Here is a 21,196-nt window from a genome sequence, read left to right on the forward strand (position 1 = left end):
TCAATTTTGCATTCTTCAATCTATCTCCTCTCGTCAATGAAAAACAATTGTTGAAACAGCTTGCCTCTATATTCCATAGCTATTGACGTTATTGCTCCGGTTTGATCATTTCAGCCCATTTCCCAATGAGATAAATCAAATGTGACGAGGGGGGCTTTTTTTTTAAACGCACTTTCCTTTAGACTGTTGTCTAATGCATGTTGGTTTCATGGAATTTGGCCATTTTAAAATTTTTTTTAATCTCTTTTTTTAGAAACCATTTCGGTCCATGAAGATCCCAGGTATTAAATTAACCAACAGCATTGAGCGATTACTATTCTGTATTTTATATCGTTCACTTGACTCCATCCTGGAATGAAGGACTTGTCTTGTGAAGAAAGGTTGAACAGTTTGGGCCTTTTGCTGTTTGGAAGAACAGGCAGGGGTCTTACTGAAGCATTGAAGATCTTGAGTGGATTTGATAAGGCTGATTCTCAGAGGATCTTGTATGAGAGACTAGAATTAGGACTTGGCTCAAGAATAAGGTCTTGCTTTTAAGACTGAGATGAGAATTGTTGCTCAAGATTATTGGCCTGTTATTCCCTGAAAGCAGTGGAGGCTGAGTCATTGACTTTTCTCGAGGTTAAGTTAGATTTTTTTGCTGGAGATTTGAGTGATGGGTTATGGTGGTGGGTAAATAGGAATGTTGGGTGGTAACTGCGACTAGATCAGCCATAATCTCATTGAATGGCGTGAGTGGTCTAATCCTAGAGTCATTGTCATGCAGTATGGAAATAGACTGTTTGGTCCAACTTGTCTATGCTGACCAGATATCCTAAATTAATCTAGTCCTATTTGCCAGCACTTGGCCCATATTCCTCTAAACCCTTCCTATTCATATACACACCCAGGTGCCTTTTAAATGTTGTAATTGTACCAACCTCCACCACTTCCTCTGTCAGCTCATTGCATACACGCACCATCCTCTACATGACAAAGTTGACCCCGAGGTCTCTCTTCTTTTCATTTCTTTCCCCTATTCAACCTATGGCCTCTTGGTTTGGACTCCCCTTCTCTGGGTCAAAATGCTTTTGTCTATTTATCCTATCCATGCCCTTCATGGTTTTATAAACCTCTATATGTCACCCCTCAGCCTCCATCGAGGGGAAGAAAGCCCCAGCCTATTCAGCCACTCCCTATAACTTATCCTCTAGTCTTGGCAACATCCTTGTCATTGTGTTTCCTGCACCCTTTCAAGTTTCACAACATCCTTCCTATAGCAAGGTGACCAGAACTGAGGCAGCATTCTAAAATTAGCCTAACCAATGTCCTGTACAGCTGCAACATGACATCCCAATGTCTATACTCTGTATTCTGACCAATGAAGGCAAGTGTGTCAGATGCTCCCTTCACCCTACTCCTAAATTCTGTTTCCTATGGTTGACTTTACAAAGCATCCTGGATCAGTGTAGCAAAATAACCAACCTTGAAGTTTACATTCATCCGTAAGGCAATGCTACTTTGGTAGAGTCAGAATATGTACACTGCTGTCTATGATGTTTTAGCCAAAGCATTTGCAGTGAATTGTGCTGCCTTTTCCACCAGAGGATGTGGCTTTATGGATAAAAAAATTATGCTGTGGTATCCTATTGTACCACTGTTGTTAAACGATGGGGCAGGATGTCCCAAACTGTGGGTCATGACCCCCACTCTGGGTCACCAGCCAAATCTTTTGGGGTCACAATCTCCAAGGGAGTCATTGCTACGAAGCCCCTTTGGGTTGTGAGGACTTTTTTTTTCTCAATAGCAAGTGAGTCCACACCATCCTGTTAAAATTAGGAATCACTGCAGCTGGGAGAGCAAGCAGCAAGATTGTTAGCACAGTGGCTCAGTGATTAGCACTGATGTTTCTCAGCACCAGACACCCAGGTTCAATTCCACCCTCTGACTGTGTGGAGTTTGCATGTTCTCATTGTATTTGCATGGGTTTCTTCCCACAGTCCAAAGGTGTGTAGGTTAAGGGTGGATTGGCTATGCTCAATTGCCCATAGTGTCCAACGATGTGCAGGTAATGGGGATTAGCTATGGGAAAGGGGAGAGTTGTGGGAGTAGGGATGCTCTTTGAGGGTCGGTGCAGACTGAATGGCCTCTGTCTGCCCTGTAGGGATTTTGTGATTAATATACATAGGGCCTGGGACAGAGAGGTCTCTGGACAGACGCCAGGAACATTTATGGGAGCCTCTGGTCCCAGGGAGGAGCACTGCCAGAGCCTGTGATCTCTGGGCCTGAGAAAACCAGAAACATGAAGGATCTGATGGAACAATTTGTCCATCTTGCATATGTGACATTTTTTGTTTAGTCATAGTGACCGTTGGCTGTAGGACAGTAGGCTGCACTGACTGACAATAATATAAACAACAGTAACATAAATCTGGGGTTTTTGGTGGGATTCCATGATGCATCTGTCTCATTATAATGGAATGTGAGGAGGCCATTCAGCTCAGTGACTGTGTGCTAGACTTGCTCCTTTTGGAGATCAATCCAGGCAGTTTCCCCTCCACTCTAAATCCCATATCCCTGGAATTTTATTCTTTGTCTTTATCAAATTTACTTCTTTATATTTTGGAAGACTACTCGTGAATCTGTGCTGAAAATGTGTTGCTGGAAACTCGCAGCAGGTCAGGCAGCATCCAGGGAACAGGAGAATCGACGTTTCGGGCATAAGCCCTTCTTCAGGAAAATCGTGAATCTGTATCCACTACCCAAATGCTGCATTTCAAACCCTGGCCACACTCCGCATCTAGCTTGCTCCGTATTGTCTAAAGTCTTTAAAAATCACACAACACCAGGTTACAGACAAACAGGTTTATTTGGAAGCACTAGCTTTCAGAACACTGCTCTTTTGTCAGGTAGCTCGTGAGGAAAGATTTTTAGACACAGAATTTTATAGTAAAAGATCAGTGTCATGCAACTGATGTGATATATCGAACAAACCTAGACTGCTACTAAGTCTTTCATCTTTCAGCATGGGTTATAGATTTCGATTCATTAATATGTAAATCCCAGAATTTCTTACAAGTCACATTCCTGAGATGATAACTTAGCTTAAGGTTTTATTTTTAAAAAAAACTGGTAGTGCCTGCAATTCTTGCAAGTCTTTGTGCCGTAAGAATCTATCTCCTGAATGTAAAATCTACTTCTAAAGATGATTTGCAGCGGATTGATGGTCTGGGAAACCCAGAAGGTGGCAGGGGCTGGTTAAGTGGGTATTTAAGAAGCTGTACTGGACACTTTCTGCTACCAGTCGAAGCATAGACTGTAAGAGCAAGGAGACCGTGGCCTAACCAAAGTCTGAGACATACTGTGAGCAGTCTGATGTCTGCACTATATAGCAAGGATGGGATTGCACTGGAAAGATTACAAAGGAAATTCACCAGGATGTCCCCTGGGATGGGGCACTAGCCATGAAGAGAGGCTGGACAAGCTCGGGTTATCAGCTTTTTGGAGCAGAGGGGGCGGGGGACTGGATTAAGGTGCATAGTCAAAGTAGCTGTTTCCCATTGGTTGAAGGGTCAGTAATGAGGAGGCATGGTAATGCTGTGCTTAGCTGGTTAATGATTTTCCTGCTTCTTAGATGTTTCCTGACCTGCTGTGCTTTCCCTGCACCGCTGATGTATACTCTTGTTTCCAGCATCTGCAGTCCACACTTTTGCTTAGTTGGTTAATGAACCTGTTTAGCAAACATGAGATCCTGGATTCAAATCCTAGCCTGTACCTTTTTTAAGGTGTGATTGTAGTATTGCAGAAATATCACTGGGTTAGTGAACCAGAGGATCAGATTAATATGCTAGGGTATGGGCCCAAATCCCATGAGGGTATGGGCCCAAATCCCATGAGGGTAGGTGGTCAGAATTATTTGGTACCCTTTTGAGGTGCATTCGCAGTGTCCCTGCCCCTGGACCAGGGAGCTGTGGGTTCAAGTCTGACCTGCTCCAGTGGTGTGTATTAACATCACTGAACAAGTTGATTTAGTAAAATAGGTTAAATCTTTTTTAAAAAATTAATAAGTCATAATTTTAATATGAAAGGCAGGCGGATTAGAGGAGATTTGAGGAAAATACTTTCACTCAGAGGGTGATGGGAGTCTGGAATGTGCTGCCTGGGAGGGGAAGTTGAGGGAGGATCCCTCACAATCTTTAAGTACTTGGAGGAGCTACTTGTAATGTCATAACATTTGAGGCTATAGGTAACGTGGGGATGTGAGACTTGTGTAGTTTTAGCATAGCTTTGGCTGTACAGAATTGATGGACTGAAGGATTTCTTCTGTACTGGATGATTCTGAGATTCTATGAAAGCAAATGTATGAGTGCAAAGCCTTGATCCTGATTTACGCTCAAAACTGCAGTCCTGGGAAGGACTTGAACCTTAGAACCCCATTCGGCCTATTGAGTCCACACTGACCCTCTGAAGAGCATCCCACCCAGAGCCATCTCTGTAACCCTGCATTTCCCATGGCTATTTCTCCAAGCCTACACATCTCTGAACACTGCAGGCAATTTCCCATGGCCAATTCACCTATCCTGCACACCTTTGGATTGTGGGAGGTAACCGGAGAAACCCACGCAGACACGGGGATAACGTGTGAACTTCACAAAGACAGTCACCTGAGGGTGGGATCGAACCTGGGTGCCTGGCAGCAATGCAAACCACTGAGTGCTGACCCTTGTAAACACTGAAAACAGCACCACTTGTAAACTCTTTTCTTGGCATCATTCTAACCTAACCTGTGTTTTTGTAATTTTAATGGTGGTGTCAATACTTGATTTTTATTTTTGAAAATTTCCATTCTTTCTTTATCTGCCAGTCAAGAAGTAAGTCCTGGATAAATTTTGCTCAGCATTGATCCTTGTTCAAACTTCCTGCTTAAGTGCATTTTTAAAAAAAAAGTTTGATTCCAAAACGTAATTTGTGAAACATCTTTTAAAACTCAGGGGATTGTCACTTTTTTAGTACTGGAGGTCTGCAACAGGTGGATACCGTGTATCATCCGTTTCTAGTGACTGGTTACACACAGTAAGTGTTTGCAATATGTAAACTGATGCCTTGTTTGTTCAATTATAACACCAGCAGCCCGAACCTAATTCAGTTGCAGTAACATCACCTTGCATGTAATCCAACCTTGAGATCGGTTAGTTATCCTCCAGTATCAGATCACTGTTACCAAGTAACACTGAGTGCTGAATTAATGCACTGTAAAATTTAGTAGATTCTTTTGTGGGACATTTTTTGCCGAATTTAAAAATAAGTCCATATACTCCAGCACAGGGATTGCTTGTGGGATAAACACTACATTACCTTCCAGGTTTGAAGTACTCAATTTTTAAAAAAAAAAGTTGCATTTACATAGAGCCGTTCACTACCTCAACCTCCCACCTGCTTTTGTAGTCAGTGGTCTTACAGGGGTCTTCAATTTATGAATATCTGACTTAGGAACACCCATACTTCTGTATGTGATCCCATACAGATGTGTATTTTTCAAAAACCTGTATGACCATTTCCTGTACTCGTGAACGGTTGCTTTATATTTGTGTTCAACTTGCAAACAAGCAGTCTTAAGAATGAAGGACCGAGCAGAACTTGTTTGCAATCTGAGATCTGCCTGTATCGTGGAACCACTTTGCACCCCTCAAATGGCAATGTATAACTTTATTTTGAAATTCAGCCCTGGGGCATGGGTGCCACTATCTGAGCCAGTATTTATTGCCTGCCCCTAGTTGCCCCAGAGAAGGTGAGGGTAAGCTGTCATTTGAACTATTTCAGTTCATTGTACTGTATGGACACCCACAATCATTGGTAATGACATGATAATGTATATGTGATGTTCTTTTGTGGATATATTGGCCAAGATATCAAAGCAAGTCCTGTACTCTTCAAAATAGTGCCTCTGAGGATGGAGAGGGCTTCAGTTTCCTGTTTTAATCAAGAGAGCGCACCTCCAACAGTGTTCACTACTCGTGCACTGAATTTATGAAGCAGGAATTATATAGCACAGAAATAGACCCTTTGGTCTAACCATGTTCCCAAACTAAACTAGTCCCACCTGCCTGCTTTGGCCCATATCCCTTGAAATCTTTCCTATTTATAATATTAAATGCATTTGATAGCTGTGCCTGCATCCACCACTTCTTCTGGTAGGTCATTCTGCAAACTAACCATTTCCTTTTTTAAAAAAAGGAAAATTGCCCTCCCTTTTTTTTTAAAAAAAATATTCTCCTCTCTCCTTTAAAAAATATGCCCTGAGGTTTGAACACTCCACCTTTTGAAAAGATCCATGCTATTCACCTCAAAATCATGAAGGCCATAGGCCTTTGTAAGGTCACCCCTTCCCTCAATCTCTTATGCTGCACTGAAAAAAAAGTCGCAGCCTCTTTTATTTTAACTCAACCCTCCGTTCCTGTCAACATCCTGGTAAATCTTTTCTGAACTGAAAATGTGTTGCTGGAAAAGCGCAGCAGGTCAGGCAGCATCCAAGGAACAGGAGAATCGACTTTTCGGGCATAAGCCCTTCTTCAGGAATGAGGAAAGTGTGTCCAGCAGGCTAAGATAAAAGGTAGGGAGGAGGGACTTGGGGGAGGGGCGTTGGAATTGCGATAGGTGGAGGGAGGTCAAGGTGAGGGTGATAGGCTGGAGAGGGGGTGGGGGTGGAGAGGTCAGGAAGAAGATTGCAGGTTAGGAAGGCGGTGCTGAGTTTGAGGGATTTGACTGAGACAAGGTGGGGGGAGGGGAACTGAGGAAACTGGAGACATCTTTTCTGAACCCTGTCCAATTTAATAATATCCTTCCTATGACAGGATGACTAGATGTGTACACAATACTTTGGAAGAGGCCTTACCAACATCCTGTATAACCACAACATTACATCCCAATTCTAATACTCAAAGGTCTGAGCAATGAAGGCAAGCATGCTGAATGCCTTCTAAACCACTGTCTACCTGTGATGCAACTTCCAAAGAATTAGATGCCCGAACACCTGGGTCTCTCTATTCTACGACACTACCCAGGGCCCTCCCATTACTGTATAAACTGCCCTTGTTTATTTTACCAAAATGCAATACCTCACATTTATCCAAGTTAAACTCCATCTGCCACTCCTCAGCTCACTGACTCCAGTGATCAAGATCTCTAATTGTGGATAACCTTCTTCACTGTCCACCTATGCCACCAATCCTGGTGTTATCCAGAAATTCATGAACCGTGCCTCCTAAATTTTCATCCAAATCATTTATTAAAATGTCAAAGCAGTGTACCATGTACTGATTGCTATGAAACACTGCTGGTCACTGGTCTCCAGTCTGAAAAACAACCCTCCACTATAACACCCTCTGTATCTTACTGTCAAGCCAATTTTATATTCAATTGGCAAGTTCTCTCTGAATCCCATGTGATCTAACTTTAACAATTAGCCTACCATGAGGAACCTTGTCAAAGATTTTACTGAAGTCCAAGTAAACAATGGCTACAGCTCTGCCCCCCCCCCCCCCCCCATGTTGGTTACTCCATTTTAAAAACTCAATCAAGTTTGTGACACACTTATTTTCCTCATACAAAACTATATTGCCTATCCCTAATCAATCCTTGCCTCTTCAAATACATAGAAATCCATCTTTCAGAATCCCTCCTCCAACCTGTCCACCACTGATGTCAGACTCGCACGTATCCCTACAGCCTTTCTTTAAATAAAAAGCCAACATTAGCCACTCGCTAGTCCTCTGGCACTTCACCAATAGTTATAGATGAAGCAAGTATTTCTTCTAGAGACCCTTCAGTTTCCTCCCTAACTTCCCACAATGTCCTGGGAAACACTTGACCAGGTCCTGGAGATTTATCCACCTTTTGCTTTCTAAGCCCTTCCAGCAATTCCTTTTCTGTAATCTGAACTGTGTTTTCAAAACATCAATATTTATTTCCCAGAGTTCTCTAGCCTCCATTTCTTTCTCCACAGTAAAAACCAACATGAAATATTCATTTAGTATCTCTCCCATCTCCTGGGTTCAATAGAGTTGAATCTGCAAGTATTGTATCCTATGGCAAGGGTTGTTTCAGAAGGGCTTACGCCTGAAACGTCAATGCTGCCTGACCTGCTGCGCTTTTCCAGCAACACATTTTTCAACTTGTTTCAGAAGAGACTGGCTTGATTTGCTTCAGGAGGAGCAGAATGGTTGGTCATTTCTGCCTTTGGTCACAATGTTACAAATTACCACTATACAGATTTTTTTTAAATTGTAGGTGTCTCCGTTTGGAAAAGGTAGTCCTTTTTGAGAGTTCCTTCAAAATCCAAACTTCATAATAAATTGCGACTGTCCGTTGCTGATGTCTTTCCCTGCCAATTTGTATATTTGTTAACCCCTGATTTATAGGAATTTAACACACAATGCTTTATGTTAACTGAAATGTTATGTCTGAAAGATCTTTTGTAAATCTGACTTAGTCTAATTTGTTTTTCAGTCAGCAGGCACACAGGCAAACCATTGTTTGTTCAGTAATGTAATCCTAGTGCTTAACATTTTTTGTAAACAAATGCAGCGATGTTACCAGCTTTGATTTCTTGAGTTGCAGCATGCACAGTCCGAAAAAGCTTGTTTCAAAGTTTGTATTAGAAGTGGCTGATTGTGTTCTCTGCTCCAGAACAGCAGTGCAGCCAACTCTGTATTTATAATGGTTCCAAATTTTGCACAAAGAATAACAACTGATCTGCTATTGCACACTGTCACTACACATGAAATCTAGCATCTATACATGTAGTTAAGCACACAGGTCAGAAGTTGCTATCTGCTGCTCCAATGTTGTACAAAGCACTAGCTTGCCAAGAGACTCTGAAGAAAAACCAGTTATTGCTCAATGACCACAGTGTAAACGGTTCTCAAAAAAACAAGCTGGGGTCGAAGTTTTTGGGATAACTTTTTTTTTTAAATGGTTGAATCTTGTTTGTTATTGCATCTAGCACTGCAACATAACACCCTCCAAGTGTGGAGTCTCTCTTCTCCAGATATAAAAAAAAATTCTCCAGCAGTTAATGTCTCTTTTAACCCTAATTGGTGAAATGCAGACCTTGGATATTATTGTAATGTGTACTCCAGTCCAGTGGAAAGTGTATAATATCGCCACAAAAGGCACCATCTTTGGTACAAAGGTACATAGGTACGAAAACCTTGGGTATAAAGTCCTAAGACAAAGAAAGCTTAACTTATTAAGCACTGCCTTCATTGAATAAGTAATAAAAATATCTGGATGAAAGGGGAATCCAAAATGGGAATACAGGGTGCAAAACAGGCAAAGAAATTTAAAACCAAGAGGTGTCAGCTCTCACTGGGTCAGTGATCTCACTGGTATGGGTGAATAGTATCCACCTGGTGAGAGTTAGGATTCAAATAGAGTCTGAGCTTGTCTTTATGTAGAGTGCAAAATGGGATGCCAAGCAGGAAAGCATTAGTGGTCAATTCTATATGTAGCAAAAGGAATGGACAAGGGTGCATACGGGTGGAGCTGGATGTAGGAATTAATGCTACTGACCCTCTGAAATATGGAACTTGCTCAGCTAGAATCCTTTTTGTTCTGGATTCTGGTTGATCATTTTGAATGGGATGTATTTAACTTTTTTTTAAAACAAAAGTGATTCCACTCCCAGTGAGCGTAACCTGAGGTTGCTGTTTACATTGGACAGGATTCAGTGAAACAATGATTCAGCATTTATTTCTGTTTTGAGCTTTAGGATGATTCTGGAATTCTACCTGGCGGATCTCCACCCCCTCAATACAGAATATTGAGTTTTCTGTATCTGAGCTTAATGTCTTAATTTATTTACAGTTATGGTTTGAAAGAAAAAAAAAAGTCAGCTTAAGTTAATCATACGGCACAGAAACAGACTCTTTAATCTAACTCTTCCAGGTTTTCCTTTTGCCTGCGTTTGGTCCGTATCCCTCTGAACCTTTTCCTAATCATGTAACTGTCCCAATGTCTCTTAATGTTATAATTGTACCTGTCTATACCATTTCCTCTAGCAGCTCATCCCATCACACTATGTAGAAGGGAAAAACATTGATTCTTGGGTCCCTTGTTTAACTTTTGAGATACCATGCCAGAGAAGGCTCTTGTCTACTACTGACCAGTATGAAACTCTCTGACCAAAAGGTCTTCCAGACCATTGATCCTGGGAGGTTTGTGCTAAAATTAAGCTGCTCCCTTGGGGGCATTGAGCAAGGTTGACAAATTTTGCCCAGTGAAAATTTTAATTGTTTTTTTTTTTGAAAGGTCAACCTAATTCTGTCCCTTGGATCATTGTCCTCCCTGGCCCCTGATTTATGGAAAGAAGAATTGGGAATGGAAGCCAATTGGTCAATATGTAAACAGCTCCCTGGAAGCTAACCAGTGCAGTGGATCTCCTATTGTCATAAACCTGGGAAACGTGTTTAGCCCCCATCTCCATATCTTGACAAGGGGCATATGAAATATTCACTGCCAATTCCTGAACCATTTTTCCCTTTCTATACAAGACTACAGGTCAAGTGCTAGAATTGTGATTAGAATAGTTAGGTGGTTGTTTGTGACCAGTGCAGACATGATATGCGAAAGGGCCTTTTTCTGTGCTGCAGATCTGACTCCTATAGTTCTTGCAGTAATTTTTTTTTAAGCTCCAAATACATTTTCTGTTCAAAGAAACTCTGGTCTGGCAGCTTGGAGAGAAAACAGTTAACATTTCAATTCTAGTGACCCTACTTCAGAAGGGTTCTTGCATTTCTTTTTCATTTTGAAAAGTAGCTGTAATTACTGTTTTGGAATAACCACTATGAATTTTATACGTGTTGGAAGTAGCATCTCTTAAATCTGTACACCCCAGGAAAGTACCAAAACTGGACTCTTCTTTCTTTTTCTTTTCAGAAATCTTTTGTGTTGCAAAGACATCTGAAAATCTCACTGACTGCACTACACATGACGAAGTTTCAATGTGTGAAGGTACGAGAAATGATTTGACTTTGTAACTGCCTGACTCATGGCTTGCTGTTCCCAAAATGTGAATTGCTCACTGCCTCCTGTCAGCAGAATGTAACGCTGCTGCTGTTGTGCTAATTCTCTCTGACATGTTTCTCCCCATTACGTCAGTGTTCCGGATTTGAGACCGACCTTGTAACTAATTCTATAAAGAAAGTGTACTTGTGCTTTGTTTAGAGAACCTGAAAATCATCCCTTTACGTTGTAATGCGCAACGTTCAAAATGCTCAACTAGAAGGAAGCAATTATTTTAGTCCCAGGGAGCTCAACCTGTCAGATTGCTGTCTAATTCTATTTGTGTGAATCCTGACTAATAATTCAGTATTGCTTCCATTTTGAACTTATGGATGATCCTGGAATTTTAACTGTAGGTATTACACCTGTTCTTCAAAGAAAAAGAACATTTTAGTTTTCTGTACCTTGGGTTCACAGGTTGATTTGTTTCCAGTTCAAAATTGTTTGAAAGTTGGCTTTTGTTTTGTATGTTTGCTTTGGACCAGTCTCTCAAATAATGTCCTGTCTATCTGACTGGGGGACAGGCTTTGGAGTTAGATTCCATCAGGGGACACAGAACCAGCACAGGACTACTTGAAGAACATTGTGTGATTTGGATTCATCAGTAGTTGCCTGTGTTGAGTGATTCTGCCCTAGGATGGCTGGATGCAGTGAAATGCTGTGGAATTGCTTCTGGGGGTTGGAGTTGGAAAGCAGCCATGCTTTCTGCAGAACAATCTCTGTTGTGTTTACTAGACTGGAAGACTGTGTTGTACAGTGGGAGCTCCACACTGTCTCAGTGGGGGGATTCCTGATGTCTTGTTTTGGTGATATGGTGATCCCAGCGTATGGTTGTGGAATATTGTTTGATTTTCAACTTTGCTCCTTGTGTCACTGTATCCTGCCAATAGATTTGTGAGCAAGTTTTTTGTGATGTTGAAACATTACTCCCCACTTCACTCCCACCTTGATCCTTGGAGGAAAGAATTCTAAAGACACAACTTTCTGGTTGACAAAATGCTTCCTGCTCCAGTCTTAAATTGGAGGCTGTTCTTTTGAAACTACTTTTTTGATTTAAAATTGGGGTTTGAGTGTTGCTGGCCAGCATTTATTGCCCATCCCTAGTTTCCCATGAGAAGGTGATGATAAGCTCTATCCTTGAACTGCTATAGATTGATGCACAATGGGAAGGGGATTTCAGGACTTTGACCCAGTGACAGTGAAGGGAGAGCAATATATTTCCAAGTCAGGATGGTGAGTGGCTTGGAGGGGAACTTGCAAGGGGAGGTGTTTTCATGTATCTGCTGCCCTTGTCTTTCTAGATGGAAGTGGCTGTTTGTATACCAATTCTCTCAACCTATCTATATTCCTTTGCAACCTCTGTATTCTCTCCTCAACTTGCCTTCATACTTATCTTTTGTACGTTTGACACATTTGGCGACAGGGCAGTCAACCCCTTCATCCAAGTTTGCAATATAGATTGTAAATAGATGCTCACTACACTGATCCCTACATTATCCCATTAAGTTAAGGCTTGTTAATCTGAAGATGGCCAATGATCCTGACCTTCTGTTTCCCCTTAGTTAGTAAACCATCTTCATGAATCTCTTGCCTTGACGCCACCAACTCTCATTATGTATTTAACTTTCTCTGTGACTTATTTTCAAATGCTCTTTAGAAATCCCAAATACAGTACATCTTCTGGTTCCCCTTATCCATCCTGTTTGCTACATCCTCAAGCTCCAATAAATTAGTCCAGCGTGATTTCTCTTTCACGAAACCATGTTGACTCTTAATGCCCTGCTATTACCTCAGCAGTGGATTCCAGCATTTGTCCAAAAACACATGTTAGACTGGTTTCTTGATTCTGTCTCCGTCCCTTCCTCTTTTGTTGTACGTAGTTTGACTCCTTCCTATCAGAAAGAAGTTGTGAAACTTGAAAGGGTTCAGAAAAGATTTACAAGGATGTTGCCAGGGTTGGAGGATCTGAGCTACAGGGAGAGGCTGAACAAGCTAGGGCTGTTTTCCCTGCAGTGTCGGAGGCTGATGAGTGACCTTAGAGGTTTACAAAATTGAGGGGCATGCATAGGATCAATAGGCAAAGTCTTTTCCCTGGGGTCAAGGAGTCCAGAACTAGAGGGCAAAGATATGAGACCTAAGGGGCAATTTTTTCAGAGGGTGGTACATGTATGGAATGAGCTGCCAGAGGAAGTGGTGGAGGCTGGTACAATTGCAACATTTAAGAGGCATTTGGTTGGGTATATGAATAGGAAGGGTTTGGAGGGATATGGGCCGGGTGCTGGCAGTGGGACTAGATTGGGTTGGGATATCTGGTCGGCATGGACGGATTGGACAGAAGGGTCTGTTTCCATGCTGAACATCTCTATGACTCTATTTTGGCAGGTCCAACAATTGCATCCAGCATCTCTGCAGGAATCCTAAAACATAGGGAGCCTCTGTCAAAGAGACTGCAGAGTTTTTGGTTCTGTTAGATTTCCCAGGACCTTTTTCCTCCCTCACTTGTTTGCCCTTTTCATTTTCTACTATTCTAGAAATGATTCAGTGAGACCAATACAAAGTGCTTTCTCTCAATTTTGCCATTGTTTCTAATTATTGTTCCCAGGCTCTTCTCATCGCATGGCACCAAATGTCTTTACTTCTAGTATCACAGACAATGAGAGTAAGCTATATTCTTTTCTAATTTACTCATTCATAGCGGCAAATACTTTTTCTTTCCATTTGATATAACCCATAAATCTTTCAGCACTAGGAATTACTTAATGGCCAATGTTTTAGGAATGGAGCAATTGGTTGGCCTTCCTCACACCCTCCCTGCAGTCCAGGAGGTGTTGGTTATAGAAGGATAAGATTAATTACGTTGCAGGAGGATGCCATTTAGTGCCTCTAGCTTCTGCAGTTAATTATTCCACTCTCCTGCCTCTTTTTCCATTAGACTGCAAATTGCTTTCCTTCACTGAGGTATAGATAAGGTGAATGGGCATATGTCAAGGGTGAAAGATTTCCAGACTATGGGGCATATTTTTAAAGTAAGAGGAGAAAGGCATGAAAGGCATTATTTTTTTCTTAGAAAAGTGTTCGTGTATGGAATGAACTTCCAGAGGAAGTGGTGGATGCAGATATAGTTACAATGTTTGAGACATTTGGCTAAGTATGTGAATAGGAAAGGTTCGGAGGGATCTGGCCCAGGAACAGGCAGGTGGGAGTAATTTAGTTTGGGATTAGAGTCAGCATGAACTGGTTGGACCGAAGATTCAGAGTGTCAGATCCTATTTATCCAAATCCCTTTTAAAAGCAACAATTGAATCTGTCTAATGGTCATCTGTGTATTCCATATTCAAACCACACACAGATTTATTTTTTAATGTACAATTTTTCATGTTCCTCTTTTTTTAATCCTTTTGTCAGTTGCTCTAAGTATGTTTCCTCAGGTTCTAGGTCCTTCAGCCAATAGAAACCATTTCTATCTACTGTTCAGATTGTATTTTAAACAGCGATGTGGGGTTTATTGGTTTGGTTGAATTGTTGATATTTACAAATATTTTCACAAGGTACTTAAGACGTGCCTGTCTTCAAAGGCTAAGGATGAAGCAATTATCAGGTGATCACTGACATCACTGTGATGGCCCACATCGACACTAATGACATAAGAAAAGGGATGGGGATTTAAGGCAGAAATTCACAGAGCGAGGGTGGAAGCTTAGAGCTAGAACAAACAGTTGTTATCTCTGGTTTGTTACCTTTGCCACATCCTAGCAAGGCGTGGAATAGCGATTTAGAGAGCAGTTGAACATCTGGTTACAGGGATGGTGCAGGAGGGAGGGATTGATACCTGGATAATTGAGGCTCATTCTGAGGTAGGTAGGAACTCTACAAACAGGATGGTCTACACCTGAACTAGAGGGTTACCAGTCTCCAGGGGGAGAAATTTGCTAATGTTCTTCAGGTTGGTTGAAACTAATTCAGCAGGGGGATGACAACCTGGATTGTAGTTAGAGTATACAGGCGGTTGAGAGTATAGAGGTCAGAAATAAGTTTTCAGGGTCGCAAGTAGGCACCGGTATGCAAGAAGTTGATTCGAAGGGTGTCTACTTCAATGCAATGAGAATCCAGAATAAGGTGGGTGAACTTGCAGCATGGGTTGGTACCTGGGACTTCAATGTTGTGGCCATTTCGGAGACATGGGTGGAGCAGGGACAGGAATGGTTGTTGGACGTTTCTGGATTTAGATGTTTCAGTAAGAACAGAGAAGATGGTAAGAGTGGGGGAGGTGTGGTTAGAAACAGGAAAGGAGAGGTCAAACTTCTATAGGCCTCTGAATAACTCCAGAGATGTAGAGAGTAAGATAGCAAAGATGATCCTGGATAGGAGTGAGAGTAACAAGGAGTTGTTATGGGGCCTTTTCCAGTCAATATTTTGAAAGTTAATACTATAGTTCCAATACTTTAGATGGGTCAGTTCCAATGTGTGCAGGAAGGTTTCCTGGCCCAGTATGCAGACAGACTGATAAGAGGCGAGGCCATATTGGGATTTGGTATTGGGTAATGAACCAGGCCAGGTGTTCGATTTAGAGATAGGTGAGCACTTTGGTAATAGTGACCACAAGTTGGCTATGTTTACTTAAGCAATGGAAAGGGATAGGTATTTACCATCAGGACAAGAGTTATAGGTGGGGGAAAGGCAATTGATAGGATTCGGCCAGATTTAGCATGCATAGGATGGGAAGGAAACTGCAGGGGATGGGCATAATTAAAATGTGGAGCTTATTCAAGGAACACTACTGTGTGTCTTTGATAAGTATGTACCTGTCGAGCAAGGAGGAAGTGTTTGAGGGAACAGTCTTTTACTAAAGAATTAGACTCTTTGTCAAGAGGAAGAAGGCATATGTTAAGATGAGATGTGAAAGCTCAGTTAGGGCACTTGAGAGTTATTAATTAACCAGAAAGACTTAAAGAGGGAGCTAAGAAGAGCCAGGAGAGGACATGAGAAGTTGTGGCAGGTAGGATCAAGGAAACCCTAAAGCTTTCTATAGGTATATCAGGAATAAAAGCATGACTAGAGTAAGATTAGGGCTAATCAAAGACAGTAATGGGAAGTTGTGCGTGGAATCTGCAGAAATAGAGGAAGCACTAAATATTTTTCGTCAGTATTCACACTGAAAAAAGACAATGTTGTCAAGAAGAATACTGAGATACAGGCTACTAGACTAGACAGGATTAAGGTTCACAAGGAGGAGGTGTTAGCAATTCTGGGAAGTGTGAAAATAGGTAAGTCCCCAGGGCCAGATGGGATTTATTCTAGGATTCTCTGAGAAGCTAGATAGGAGATTGCAGAGCCTTTGGCTTTGATCATTGTGTTGTCATTGTCTACAGGAATAGTGCCAGAAGACTGGAGGATAGCAAATGTAGTCCACTTCTTCAAGAAGGGGAGTAGAGGCAACCCTGGTAATTATAGACCAGTGAGCCTTCCTTTGGTTGTGAGTAAACAGTTGGAAAATGTTATTAAAGATAGGTAGGATTTGTAATAATCTCAAGAGGAATACGTTGATTAGGAATAGTCAACAAGGTTTTGTGAAGGGTAGGATGTGCCTCCTAAACCTTACTGAGTTCTTTTGAGATGGTGGCCAAACAGGTGGATGAGAGTAAAGTGGTTGATGTGGTGCATATTGATTTCAGTAAGACCTTTTTCATAAGGTTTCCCCCCAGTAGGCTGTTGCACAAAATACGGAGGCATGGGGTTGAGGATGATTTAACAGTTTGTATCAGAAATTGGCTAGCTGAAAGAAGACAGGATGGTTCATGGGAAATGATCATCCTGGAGTTCAGTTATTAGTGGTGTCCCACAAAGATCTGTTTTGGAGCCACTGCTGTTGGTCATTTTTATAAATGACCTAGATGAGGGTACAGAAGGATGTGTTGGTAAATTTGCAGATGATACAAAGTTTGACAGAATTGCGGATAGTGCTGAAGGATGTTGTAGGTATCAGAGGGACATAGATAAGCTGCAGAGCTGGGCTGAGCGGTGGCAAATGGAATTTAATGTGGAAACGTGAGAGGTGTTCACTTTGAAAGGAGCAACAGGAACACCCATACTGGATTAATGGTAAGATTCTTGGTAGTGCAGATGAGCAGAGAGATCTGTGTCCATGTACCTAGATCCCTGAAAGTTGCCACCAAGGCTGATAGGCTTGTTAAGAAGGCATACAATGTGTTAGCTTTTATTGGTAGAGGGATTAAGTTTCAGAGCCATGAGGTCATTTTGCAGCTGTACAAAGCTCTGGTATGGCTGCAGTTCTGGTCACTGCATTATAGGAAGGATGTGGAAGCCTCGGAAAGGGTTCAGAAGAGATTTACTAGGGTGTTGCCTAGTATGGTAAGAAGGTCTTATGAGGAAAGGCTGAGGGACTTGAGCTGCTTTCGTTAAAGACATGAAAGTTGAGAGAGAACCTAATTGAGACATAAGATAACCAGAGGCTTAGACAGGGTTTACGGTGAGAGCTTTTTTTCCTTGAATGGTGACGGCCAGCACAAGGGAGCATAGCCTTAAATTGAGGGGTGATAGATGTAGGACAAATGTCTGAGGTAGCTTCTTTACTCAGTAGTGGGAGTGTGGAACATCCTGCCTGCAACCGTAGTAGTCTCACCAACTTTATGGGCATTTAAATGACCATTGGATGAACATATGGATGAAAATAGCATTGTGTAGATTTAGATGGGCTTCAGATTGGTTCCACAGGTCAATGCATCATTGAGGGCTAAAGGGCCTGTACTGCGCTGTATTGTCCTATGATGCACATAAGACGTGGGCTGAGTGACCTGCTGTTCTATCAAATCTACTCCCCCATTCAGTAAGATCATGGCTGATCTGTTAATCCTCAACTCCACTTTTCCTGTCTTTCCCTAAAACTCTTCAATCCTTTCCTGATTAAAAATGTCTCCATCTTGAATATACTTTAATGACTCCGCCTCTACAGCTTTCTGTGGTGAAGAACTCCACAGACTCACTACCTTGTGAAAGAAGTTGTTCCTTGTCTGTTTATAAATGTGCAACCCGTTATTCTGAGAGTAAGTCTTCCTGTCTTAGACTCCCCACACGGGGAAATCAATAATCTCTCCACATAGTCATAGATGTACAACATGGAAACAACTTCGGTCCAACCTATCCATGCCGACCAGATATCTCAACCCAATCTAGTCCCACCTGCCAGCACCCGACCCATATCCCTCCAAACCTTTTCCTATTCGTATACCCATCCAGATGCCTTTTAAATGATGCAATTGTACTAGCCTCCATCATTTCCTCTGGCAGCTCCTTCCATACATGTCCTATCATCTAAGTCCTCTAAGAATCCTTTTTCAATAAAAGTCACCCTTGCATCTGAAAAAGGATCAGAATGCTCTTGTACTACAATAACTCAAAATGGCTTCATTTTCAGAAAACGTTTTTGTACAGTTGTCTTTTTAGTAAATGTTCCTAAAAGGATTAGCTGGTCATCTCTCTTATTGATGCTGTGAAGTCTGAGTGAATGGTTCGCCAACAATGGAATGGTGTTAGAATGTTGGCTTTCTGAGATGATGAAATAAGTCAGTGACACGCCACCGATTACACCTCCACATTGAGTTACACTCAGTCGGAATAGTTTATAATGGTGAGGAAATAAAAAGAAGAGGATTTTGCAAGAGGTGGACTAGATGGTGCAAAAATGTTAGTGTTTTTTTTATTTTAGTTCAGCTTGTGTAACTAATCAAAACTTTTTTGAAAGCAGGAATAATTGGTAGAGGCATGCTCCTTCAAGGAAATGTGATTTCAACTTAAAATCAGTTTGAAATAAGCCTGTAAATATAACTGTTCTGTCTCCTCAGCTCTATCTTTCCTTGCTACTCCTCCTATCTTCAATGCCTCTAATGCTGTGACTACCTTCATTTCTACAGGTAAAATGAAAGCAATTATTCACTAAAACACACACACTCTGTGGGATCAACTACAGTATTAGATGGTTTCCTTCAAAGTTTAATTTTGATGGTTGCAACTGTGTTTTTCAGTCCTTGAACTCTTGTACCACACATTTTAACACTGAAGGACTGAGTTTTGAATTCCATTATCTATCAGTTCTGCTCATGTCCATAGGATAAGTATTGAGTGCAGATTTCGGGCTGTACAGTGCAGTCTGTTTGTGTGAAGTAGTAAAACTCTAATGCAACAGCATGCAACTTCACAGTTTGCTGTGAGAACTTGTTCCATGAAGTGTGTGTGTGTGTGTGTGTGTGTGTCCACATCCCAATGACAGATTCTGCAAAGGAGACCTGCAGTTAAGATGAGGGGAAAGTTGAAAACAGATGAGGGGCTCATTTCCTACGTGAGGAGTGGTAGGAGTCTGGAACATGCTGCTAGGGGTGGTGATGAAGGCAGATACAATCAGGGCATTTAAGAGACTTTTAGATAAGCACATGATTATTGCAAGGAATGGAGGGATATTGACTGAGGGCAGGCAGAAGGGATTAGTTTAATTTGTCATGTTTGGCACAACATTGTGGGCTAAAGAGCCTGTTCCTGTTCTGTTCTATGTCTTCGATGCAGTGCTCGTGTGTGGGAGGGTTTTAAAGTATTCATGGCAAGGGCTTCAAGAATTTTTCATATTGGAGCTGAAATACATTCTTGATCCCAAACTCCATACACTGAGATAATTGATTAACAAAATAATAGAGATGATAACGCTCTGGTCACAAACTGGTTCCAATAAACTGCAATGTGTTTTGAACTTGGGTGAGGAGAGGTATCAACCTCAGTCAAAGACTTGACTAAATTTTCTGTTTCTCTCTGCTCTCTGAATCCATTTCAATGTGCTTGGTTGTATTGTAAGAGCAGTGAAAGTTTCTTTTTTCTTCCTTAAAATTGGTAGCCAGTTTCTGTATGGTGTACTGGTTCATCGTTGGCTGTGGGGAGGGGGGAGATCCATTAACTGGACTGCCCCTTTGCAATGCAGTGTGATTCCAATGGCACAGGTTCAACTCCTATACCAGCTGAACTTAGTGAACATCATGTCTTCTCAACATTACCCTCACCTGTGTTTCCCCCCCCTGTCCGAGTGGGACTATAGTGACTTTACCTCTTGATCAGCTGGATTATTAGTATGAACCGATTATATTCTATTTCATCTGCCCTCCAGTTGAATCCCGCACTTCTCTAACCTGTTAATGTTTGGAATCATTTTGTATTTGATTATTGGGCGCTGCAGAATGTGAGAGCTGGTGATTTATCAATCCCCTCTTAGGCAGCAGTGGCTCAATATTTCATACTGTGTCCTGTAAACATCGTTAGGATCACGTGGTCTGAGTGATGGACTTCATCTGCCCCAGAGATATTTTACGTCAGATCAAAATCAGGGAATTATTTGAAGAATTGTAGTGCCATTTTTATTCTATTCCTTTTGCGTCCACCATGTACATCAATGATTCTCTAGTTTTTCAACAAAATAGCTGGGTTAAAGGTGTACGCACCTTTTTTCAATCGTGAAAATAGAAATGTGTATTAATAATTGAGATTTAATTTTAACATTAATCAGACTTTTTTACTTTTTCTCTTCCTGCTGCATTAACAGCTGCCACTACTGCTAAAGAAGCTTCATCCACTGCAGGTACAGTATATTCACTAACAGTGATATGTTCTGCTTATTGACAATAGGAGGTACTTTGCATGATGTATGACTAACTCTCCACTGGAAACACTAGCTTGCTTTTTGCATTTTTGTTTTGTGCTGTAAACGTATTATTGAACTGTTTTTCATCAGGATAGATATTTTAACTTTTGAGGAATTGTAATCCTTTCACTTCATCCTATTGCTGGATGCACAGTTGGGAGAAGTTGACCTTTCATCTTGATGATGGGTGAAAACAGACTGCATAAAAAGTGTTTGCATTGTCTTTGTAAAAGTCAAGTATTATTGTTCATTTTTTAGGAAAAATGCTTATTTAAATTTTCACCATTCAGATGCAAATGTAATAGCTGGATGGAATAGCATCCCCTCAACCTGTAAATGGTTATGCTGCTCAAAGCTGCAAATTTCATAAAGGGTTTTTTGCCTTTAGAATGGACGAGCCTTTTACTTTTAAAATTAGACTGAAATTAACCTCTTCTTCTTTCCATGGTGTTAACCATCTGC

General features: G+C 41.4%; 1 protein-coding gene across 3 annotated transcripts in view; it reads left to right on the forward strand.

Moving 5' to 3' along the window:
• Window positions 1-21,196, forward strand: part of cd164l2 (CD164 sialomucin-like 2) — a 43,999-nt gene that overhangs the window by 12,021 nt on the left and 10,782 nt on the right. For 2 of the 3 annotated variants that reach the window (XM_043717245.1, XM_043717247.1), the window contains 4 exons: window positions 10,915-10,989; window positions 13,643-13,699; window positions 18,900-18,968; window positions 20,636-20,671. In XM_043717245.1, coding sequence (XP_043573180.1) covers window positions 10,915-10,989; window positions 13,643-13,699; window positions 18,900-18,968; window positions 20,636-20,671 — 237 coding nt within the window. The remainder of the gene's footprint in view (window positions 1-10,914; window positions 10,990-13,642; window positions 13,700-18,899; window positions 18,969-20,635; window positions 20,672-21,196) is intronic. The other variant, XM_043717246.1, reaches the window with a different exon arrangement.

The sequence above is a fragment of the Chiloscyllium plagiosum genome, chromosome 27 (genome assembly GCF_004010195.1).
Source record: "Chiloscyllium plagiosum isolate BGI_BamShark_2017 chromosome 27, ASM401019v2, whole genome shotgun sequence".
Classification (NCBI taxonomy): Eukaryota; Metazoa; Chordata; class Chondrichthyes; order Orectolobiformes; family Hemiscylliidae; genus Chiloscyllium; species Chiloscyllium plagiosum.